At 32.3% G+C, this 10221-nt stretch overlaps 1 protein-coding gene across 1 annotated transcript in view; it reads right to left on the bottom strand.

Annotated features, from left to right (window-relative positions):
• The window catches only part of LOC129746837 (WD repeat-containing protein 35), a 38894-nt gene extending 37896 nt beyond the window's left edge, over window positions 1-998 (bottom strand). The window contains exon 1 of the mRNA XM_055740727.1: window positions 838-998. Coding sequence (XP_055596702.1) covers window positions 838-861 — 24 coding nt within the window. The 5' untranslated portion in view covers window positions 862-998. The remainder of the gene's footprint in view (window positions 1-837) is intronic.
• Window positions 999-10221: the final 9223 nt, after the last annotated feature.

Here is a 10221-nt window from a genome sequence, read left to right as displayed (position 1 = left end):
TTCGCTGGCAACCAGTATTGCTTCGGAAAGCTGCCAGAAGCATAACTCTTGAAATCCAAATGCACTACTTTTCCAGATACCGTCACCAGGTGTCCTACCTTCTTAAGTGTGTCGTCAGCTTTTAGACTAAACTATTGGATGCTCCTCTACCTTTATTTTACCAATTTACCCAGAATAGCGAGATCGTGGTAAACCAATTTAATCTTTTCGTTAGATCATTCTATCAACAAAATGTTTTGTTTTTTTTTTCTGCAGTTTTCTGCTACCTTGACTGATGGTGAAAGAATTGTTTTAGTGTCTCTACAGAAAATCTGGAATTCATGAGTTTTCTCGAGTGATGTCAGAATTATTTAAAAAAATGTTGAAATTCTTTTGATAAGCTTTTATGAAATCGACATTAATCCACTTTCATCTGAATCAAAAGAAAATAACCCTTTCAATGTACCCAGAACCTTCTGCAGTATTGTTCCTGTTTAGCGAAATGAAATTTACAATAGCATGTCTCATTTGAGTCCCACGAGTTCCACTGGAAAATCAAATGGATCAGTTTCAAATTGAATCGTGAACCTTAAATGATCTCCATACAGCTGGATATATGTATGTTCGACACAATCCGACCTACTGGTCGAATCAATTTTCCCACAGAATATGCACAATAACTGGTTACACCACAATCGTAAAGCGGTTTTCCAACTTGAAATAGTTCAATAGAAAAACGAGGTCAATTTCTTTTCACTATCTTGGCACCATCCACGACGGAAGAGATAACGGTACCATCGGATATCACTTGAATCGCACTTTCCCGCGCGGGAATCTTTCGACAATCCCTATGCTTACCTTTTTGCTCAGGTAAATAAACATGGTGAACCGGTATCAACCAACTTATGTTACGGGGAAATTCACTTTTTCATTCTTAAATTTTCTTAATGTTAAAAATTTCACATCCAAACACCTGACAGCAACGATATCGAATGGACAGCGTTTGTTGACTGTTTACGCCAAACAGGTTGCCATAGAGATTCAACAATGGCCGCTCATGGCTGTGATGGGTCGTCGAGACGCTCAACGCGCGGGAGAATCGATTAAATGAGCGGAAAGCAACAGGTTCCTTCAATTCGTAAACATCTGCTTCGAATGAGAGGGAGAGCCCATCGATGAAGAGCGATGTAAACATTGCACGCACACAGACTTCCCAGCGAAAGCTCACTGGTGTGACACAGATAGGTATTCGGAAGAAGTCAAAACAAACCATCTAACAAAACGTTCCCCCACAAGGTCAAGTGCACAGAATCGATGAAGATGGATGGTAGAATTTTGTTTGTATTTTTGTTTTTAACGCTCTCCGAGAAAGTTTTGGTTTTCGCGAAAACGGTATGAGAACTTTCGGAAGTACAAGCAAAACAATCTGTTGATTTTCATTCGTAGTTTTATTGTTATGGTTTTTTTTATCGTCAAATGGAATTGATTAGAAGTAAACATTTTGTTGCGATTCTCCTAGTTTGGTTTGCTGTGGCAAAGATTTTGTTTTTCTTTTTTCGGTGGCTAATCAGTAAGGTTATTCAGTTGTTGGTTTGTTGTTCTATTTAAAATTACATAAACAGCTGAAATAAACACTTTTTTTGTTATTGAAGTTTTTATTCGTTTATTTGTATAGAAATGATGACTAGCTCGAAGAAAACCTATAACAAACAGTATCAGGACAAATTCAAATCATGAAATATAACGATTGGGGTTATCAATCACTATTAAAGATCGAATGCGATTTGGGTAGTTTTTTTTTATTCACAAAAATACAGACGAAATCGCATCGCTATTTATGTTATGTCGCTGTAAGAAATATTTGCTCTTATATATCTAAACGTAGTTAGGGTATGTGAAGATAGCTGCATCATGGTTTTGAAAGATTTCGATTTTGCTCACTACACATCTACGATCGTTGAAATTGGCTACGACACGATTATGAATGGTTAAAGATCTGACACATGAAGTCCGCATGTTGTATTTTCGTTCTAATGGTTTCTAGTATGCGTTGCTAGCTTTTGCTAGAGGACTTAATACATTTGCCTCCGGTAAAGCAAAATTTTTGCGCAACAAGGGTTAAATGTCGTAACATCTATGTGTAAACTTAAACAATTGTTTCTTTTTTTTCAATGTCATGGACTAATAGTTATCTAAAATAAAAATAAGCCCATAAAAGTACATTGCATACAAGAATTCATTCCTTGACTCCAAAAACGAATTCGGATTTTCATGTATTTATTTTTAATTTCCATCCAGTTGGTAAAATTAAATTTTGATGTATTAAAAAAATAAAAATAAACTAATCCAATCAGCTTTACCGGTTGCAAAATTCATCAAGTCCTATGTTAGTTTTTTTTGACAAAATTAAGCAATGCTTCTATGTATGATTTGCCCAATTATATATGTACGTATCGATATCGATTAATACTTTTTTTTTCAATGTTTACAGAGTTTCGTGATTTCCATACCCTTGTATCAACTTTTCATGACCAACATCTAAACATCCATACATTTCCTATAATCCTTTTGTTTTGGGTTTTCTGATTTAAACCTCCTCCCTCATCCTTGGTCTGTTCATAACGTTGTTTTCCTGTTTTCTATCACAATCTCAAGCCATCATTTTCGGGATATATAAAAAATATTCACTAGAAAAATAATCTTTCGTGGTCAAAGTCTCAGTTTTGGTTTTTTTTGTTGTTGTTTTGTGCATGTGAAATGTTTTTTGTTAATTTTGTATCGATTCTTTCAACGGATTTTGCTTAACTTTTTCTATTTGTGTGCATGTGAGTGTAAATATCTTTTTTTTAATTCGTTTCTTTTTCTCTGTATTTATTACATTTGTTTCATTTTTCTGCTCAATCTGTTCTGTTTTGAGTGTTTTTTCTTCTGTTTTTGTATCGGTTAAGAGGGTTTCTATCTGTAATCAAATCATATTTTTTCGGTTTTTTTTATGAAATTCAATAGAACGCTCAAAAATGAGTAATATTTTCAAGAAAAAGTCTATTCAAGTGAAAACATTCCAATAACTACTACAAATGTTCACAACATTCAGATTCCAGCAACTTCAAAAACACATCAAACTTTCAGTCGGCTAATCTTTAACGACATGCAAAACAAACTCACTTTGAAACGCGATCGGATTTTACTTTACTTATCATTCTTTAATTTTTCTCTTTTCACGACTATGTTAGTGGTTTTTTTTTTAATAATTCGAAGTCATATTTTACGATTTTCCTCCACATTCACCTGCTCCGGTGAAGTTTTCCTACTTTAGTCACCTAATTTTTGGGGTCTTCTTCAAACCCCATGTTTTATCACAATATTCTCCTCAGACTGCACGTGATTTGTTCTATTGTTTTCGGCTTGCATAGCTTAACAATGTGATGATTGATGATTATATGGAAAAGTTTCGATTCTAGTAAGTTTAGGATGGTTTATAAGTAAATGAAGCATTTTTTTTCATCAATGCGCCGAATATTTTGTTTAGCTACTATTATTTCAACTATCTTTTTTTCTCTACAAACGGAAATCGTGTGCGTGTTATGAAGTATCTATTCGAGTTTTTACTGACTGACTGACTGAGACTGACGAAAAAAGTTTCAATAATACATATTTTTGAGATCTTCTAAATAAATAATTTAAAAATATATATTGAAAGAATTTTTTTTTCATTATCAGTTTTAAGACACGAAAATGAATTCAATTTTATTCTTTTTAAAGAAACGAAAGAAAACGTCTAATAATTTGTCAGCCGAAAGAAATTGTTTGCTTATTTGTAAATAGATCATCGTCGCTAAACCATTGTTAAACAGATCAAACGTCGAATAAATAACTTAGAAATTAATAAAAAAAATAATGAAGAATCGTGCAAGCAAAACTAGAGATAATAATTGCATTTCTTCATCGTTTTTGGTAAATTATAATATTGGAAGGAAAACGAAAAATTTAAAAGATCTTAACAGAGCTTATCTGCGCTAAAAGGAACATTAATTTGTGAAGTTCATGTAAATTTAATAGTGTTAAATGCAAAATAGGTAAACAAAAAACTGCTCTTCAGTTCCCACAAAACCTAAGCTTATTGTGTACAACGTATGTTATCTGTGGATATTCCAAAACCAAAAGAAACGAAACACCGAGGTTCTTAAAATCATCTTTGATACTCAGGAATATTTTTCAGAAAAAATCAGAAAAAGATAGTCTTAACCTAGGGTTGCCATCCGTCCCGCAAAAGCGGGACATGTCCCGCTTTTTTATTCCGCTGTCCCGCTTTTTCCTCAAAATGTCCCGCATTTTTCTTGGAAAACTTTAACAAAGTTAACTGGAAAAAAATTTAACTTTAGTCTCAATTTGAATTCTGTGATGAGCTGAAAATCTTTCAAATACGTCTTTTTCTCAAAATAAGCAGCGTTTTTCTTAGTTTACATAAGACGGTACTGAATAACTCTAAAGCTCTTAGCATTACAGTAAGATTCTAATTCAGTTAAGTGTTCTTGAGGCACGTTCAACCAATACATAAAGAGAATATTGTTTAAATTGCTTCCAAATAATTATAGATTATAGAATTATAGAGATGATTTTCTTCGCCGGAATCTTAATTAAATTGCCTTATGTTTTCACCACCTTTCCCTACTCAATTGCCTGAAATATATACAGTTGGTAATTTTCAAATTTTAAAATATATTACCAAAAACTTATTTTCATACAAATTGCACAGAGGTTTTTTACTCGATATCGAATCCGCCGTTTACATGTACGACTTGAAATATTTTCTCTCAAATTACGTGTTAACGTGTTAAAATATGAGTGCGTAAGGCAAAAACAAACGTGTAAATAGAAATCGTGTAAGGAAAACCGAGCAAAATCAATCCGCGTAAAAAAGAAATCTAGCGTACTTGCTATGAACAACTTTAACTGATGTTATACGTATAAATTTGGCTAGACAATTAGCTTTTTTTAAGAGTTCTCAAATGCCCCGCATTTTTCGGCTGTGTCCCGCTTTTTTTCGTGAAATGTCCCGCTTTTTTCTGAAAGTATCTGGCAAGCCTATCTTAACCTCTTATTATAAGTAAAACGATATAAAAAATCGATTTGGGTAACACGGAAACGGATTATATTTAAATCTGTAAACTATACATTATATTGAAGGTGTTGAACCGATTTTCATGAGTCATCTCATATTTTATTCATCCTTAAGTTTGCTTTCTGTCTGTTAATAAAAAAAAACTTGCGTTCTGTAATTGAATTGACACAAAAAGTGACCCCAACAAGAAATAGGGGTTTTTATTTTTAAACAAAGATTATGATTGACCCTTTCCGACCTACTCAAATTTTACTCAATCCAAATTAAGATATCCAATTTTATTCTGTGAATGACCAAATTTGTAAAGTTTTTCAGATTGCTCACTGTAGGAGTGAATATGAACAAGCATAAATTTCTCAAAATAAATGGTAGGATTTAACTGGAATTTTCAAACAATACTATCTTAAATTTGCAGGAAAAGTTGAATCTACTTTAATGTACAAAGCATAATATACATTACCGTTCATAGCCTTAAAGACATTGGAATGAACGCACACAGAACTTATACCACAGAGAACAGAGTTCGAGCTGGAGCTCAACACGTGTGTTTGAATACCAACCTAAGTTTCAAACCAAATACGTAAGTGGACTTACATACATAAGATGTCGCTACCGGCACACCTATTTTTGTTTTCATTTTTTCGACACGCTTAGAAATTAATACTCATCGCTTATCTCAAAGAAGGCCAGTGCAATGTATGACAGTAACACAAATTGCGGTGTAATAAATTTTAAAACATCATGATTTAAAAAAAAATGCAAATCATATTTCAATCACAATTGAACGCTGTCAGATGCCCCATATTGTTCAAACAATTTTGGCGCTGAATTGAAAATTGAATTCCAAGTGTTAAAGTATGTGTTGGGATTTTACAATCAGTTAACAGTTTTCTAGAACAGAAAATGTGAACATAAATGTTATAATTGTAAACAATGACTCGATATTCTGGTTGATGTTACCTGAGATCGATAGGTATGAGGACTTGTAACTAAGGGTTAGTAATCAGTAGAAATGATTTAAGTTATTTATAAACATGAGTTACAAGATACCATCAACCGGAATACCGACCCATAATTAACAATTATAACATTTATGTTCATATTTTCTGTTATAGAAAACTATTTAATGATAGACATACTTTAAAACTTGGAATTCAACTTTCAATTCAGCGCCAATATTGATTGAACAATATGGGGCATATGCTGGGACATATGACAGCGATTAAAGTATGATTGAAATATGATTTTCATTTTTTTTTTAAATCAAGATGTTCTTAAAATTTATCACACAAAAAGTTGTGTTACTCTCATACATTGCAATGGCCTCATTTGAGATAAGCTATGAGTATTAATTTCTAAGCGTGTCGAAAAAATGGAAAAATATGTGTACTGGTAGCGACATCTTATGGATGTTAGTCCACTTACGAATTTGGTTTGAAACTTAGGTGAGTACACACGATTTCAACAAATTTTTGTTCGGGGCCCGATGTCTGTTCTCTGTGCTTATACCTTGCACCTTTCTGGTGATATATTTTCTTAAAATTATCTTTTAAACTTAGATCAACTATTTTACCAATATCTTATGAAATTTGTTAATTAGAAAACATTTGGTACTTGAGACGCAGCAATTTCATGAAACGTTAGATTTTAAAATTTTCGAATATAGACATCAAAGTCCTTTTATTTTTTTTTCAGGTCCTTGGGGTTTTTTACTTTCAAATCTATATACAGTACCGTTCATAATTGTATAGAAATTGGAAACAAGCGCACTGTCACTACGACTTTGAATTTCCATAACTTTTTACTCTGATGATAGTTTTTGATCAATTTTTTGCGTTAGATAGATCAACTATCACACTATAATAACACAAAATTTGAGTTTTCTGGAGTTTGTGTGGCCTGAGAAACAGTAATTCTACGACAATCGGACTTTTTGGACTTTTCTCATTCAAACTGCAATAGCTCTGAAACTACGCATCATTTTTTATTGAAATTTTGCACAGTGATTGTTGAAATATGAAACTAGCATGTCTGAAGTTTTAAAAAAGTTCTATCGATGTGATCAAAAGTTACGCGAGGTGCAATATTTCTGGCATGATCCTTGAAATGCGATTTCTATAGATTTTTGGACGAATGTTTCCATAGGAAAATCATATTCTCTGTTTAACAACCAGTAAATCTATTTCAACCGAAAAATCACAACAATATCGCGAGATTCTGATTTCAAAACACGAATGGACCATTTATTCCAGTTTTTTCTTTTCTTCATTTCTTTTGCCAGACATTTTTTGTCTGATTGGTGGAGGAAACGATATTGTTCTCATGAATCGTTCAAAATTCTATATAAATCGCATTTCAAGGTTCATGCCTGAAATATTGCACCTCGCGTAACTTTTGATCTCAACGATAGAACTTTTCGAAAACTTCAGACATGCTAGTTTCATATTTCAACAATCACTGTGCAAAATTTCAATAAACAATGTTGCGTAGTTTCAGAGATATTGCAGTTTGAATGAGAAAAGTCCAAAAAGTCCGATTTCCGTAGAACTACTGTTTCTCAGGCCACACAAACTCCAGAGTCCAGAAAGCTCAAATTTTGTGTTATAATAGTGGGATAGTTGATCTATCTAACGCAAAAAGTTTTAACTAAAAATATTATCAGAGTAAAAAGTTATGGAAGTTCAAAATCGTAGTGACAGTGTGCTTGCTTCCAATTTCTGTACAATTATGAACGGTACTGTATATAAAACAGGGAGAGAGACAGACCATACAGAAATGTCATCATGTAAAATGCATGCGATTTTTTTTTGTTGTGTTCGTCTTCACGCGAAGAATAACACAACGGAGAGATAATTTCGAAAATGTTTTTGTGGAATTTGAAAATTAATTTTTAGTTTTTATTCGTTATCAAATAGACACATATAGACACATTCCACGCGCTTGTGCCGCTCAAAAGTGATTTTTATCCGTTCGCGTATCAAAAAATCTCAAAATTGTCTATAATTTTGATAATTCAAATCACACAAAACCAACGGAAAAAAGAGAAAAAAGTTTTTTTTACACATGTTTTAGATGATTTTGAAAATCAGTTTTTTTGTTGGAAAAAGTGGTGTTTTTGACAAGTTTTACAAAATCATTAATTTTAAGATATGGATGATTTTTTTTTGAAAATATTTTTAAGTACGTTCAGAAGCCAAAAAATACGGCTTCATTTCGTAGGAAAAAGAATTTGTTTATGTTCAATGTAGTTGGTTTGAAACAGTCGCAAATGAGTGAATTCACGTCACAAAAAAGGGAAGTATTTAATTTTACGAGAAAACTCTGACATTTTTTTAAATAAAAAAAATGAGATTTTCTCTGAAAATGATAAGACGATTCTAAAACTCTAAAATTTATAGAAATCGGTTGGAATCTAGCTGAGTTACAACAGCGCGAATGAGTGAATTCACGTCACAAAATTTGATTTTTTGTTAAATTTTATATGAAAAATGTGCTCTGAAAGCTGTTTCGACCCACCAGATGGTCGGATTTTTACAAATTGAGCATAATTTCGTTGATTTTTTCTATACGTTCGTTATTTTCAAATAAAAATACAAAAAGAATTTAAAAAAATAGTTTTTTTTTTTATGAATCTGTAAATGAAGACAGTAGTAATTTTAACATATGATCCCTCAATATGTTGCTATTCAAGTGGATCAAAATAAGGAAAAAGTTAGGTGCAGATACTGAAAATTTATGATTGTAAAGTCGGAACAACAAAATACTGTTTTGGAAAGTGTACATAAAATTTGAAGGCTCCAAAGAATGGTTCAGTATAACCACAATATAACTTAATATTTCTTGACGTGAATTCAGTCAACTACCCTGTTCTGTTTGAACTGCGTGAATTCACGTCACAACTTCAAATAAGCATAACTTCGTTCGTTGCTGTTCAATCGAGAAGTTCCGTATATCAAATTGTGGGTAATTGTTTTCTTTACAACTCATTTGAAGACACCGATACTCTTTTTCCACAGAGAGAACAGGAAATCAAAGATGTATGCACTGAAGTCCGAAATGGTTAATTCTAGCGTGAATTCACGTCACAAAAGTAATTAATCACAACAAAAACAATTTCAATTTTAAAATGACTAAATTATGTTCATTTTGAAGGAAATTCAATTTGCGACCGTTTGCTACAATTTTTTTCATTTTCAAGTAAATTGGTTGACTTTTAGAATGATAACAGTGCAGAAAAGTCCGGAAAAGCGATTTCATGTCACGGTGAAAAATTTTTGCCCCTAGAGGTAGGCACTACCATAATATGACAGAAGTATTACGAAAATAGTCAAAAAACTGTGTCGATTCACTCCGTTTGAAGGTAACAATCCAGTTTCATGAGCGTAAATTATTATTTACATATTTTCTGCTTATTTACATGTTCATTATTATTGCGAAATTCAAAGGCTTAACGAAATTTGCCGGGTCAGCTAGTAAGAAATAAAAAAGAAGATTTTACCTGCTCCATTTTATTCTTGTTTCTACTCTGAATCAACAGTTTTCCACATTCGGGAAGAACAGCAGTTATGGTCAAAACAGCCATCCTATTGGATTTCATCCACTGCTTTATTAGCCATAATCCATTTTGTGGCAACGAATAATTTTCTGGTTTGCCTGATCAAATTTTTAGGACAGAATTAAACAACCATACTTATGTTCCAGTAGACGCATAATTTAGCTATCCATATATTTTTCTTCGAGTATGCTCAGCAGTTTTTTTTATTTTTTTATTCTATCAAAATGGGCAAAAGTTTGGTCTTAAATACTGGCAAGAAACAGAAATAATTTATACTTAAATATTGACAAATATGACTTTCCTAATTTCAGAAAATTATTTTGGTTATCGATTTTGAATTCGCCAAAAAAAAAAAAATTACCAAATGATCATGAAAATGCATCGACCCTCTCCGATTAAGCCCTTCATCAGTAGGATGACTTGTTGTAATGTGAATAAGAAAAATTCAAAGCTTTAGGTAAATCGGATCAATTTTTGTTCACAAAAACAACAATTTTCTGTTGTGAACATCTCAAAAACCGTAGAAGCTACAGATAATGTTAGAACCTTGTTTTGCAGATAAAAC

The sequence above is a fragment of the Uranotaenia lowii genome, chromosome 2 (genome assembly GCF_029784155.1).
Source record: "Uranotaenia lowii strain MFRU-FL chromosome 2, ASM2978415v1, whole genome shotgun sequence".
Taxonomy (NCBI): domain Eukaryota; kingdom Metazoa; phylum Arthropoda; class Insecta; order Diptera; family Culicidae; genus Uranotaenia; species Uranotaenia lowii.
The sequence above is the reverse complement of the archived record's forward strand: the minus strand, read 5'-3'. Positions and strand labels throughout refer to the sequence as shown.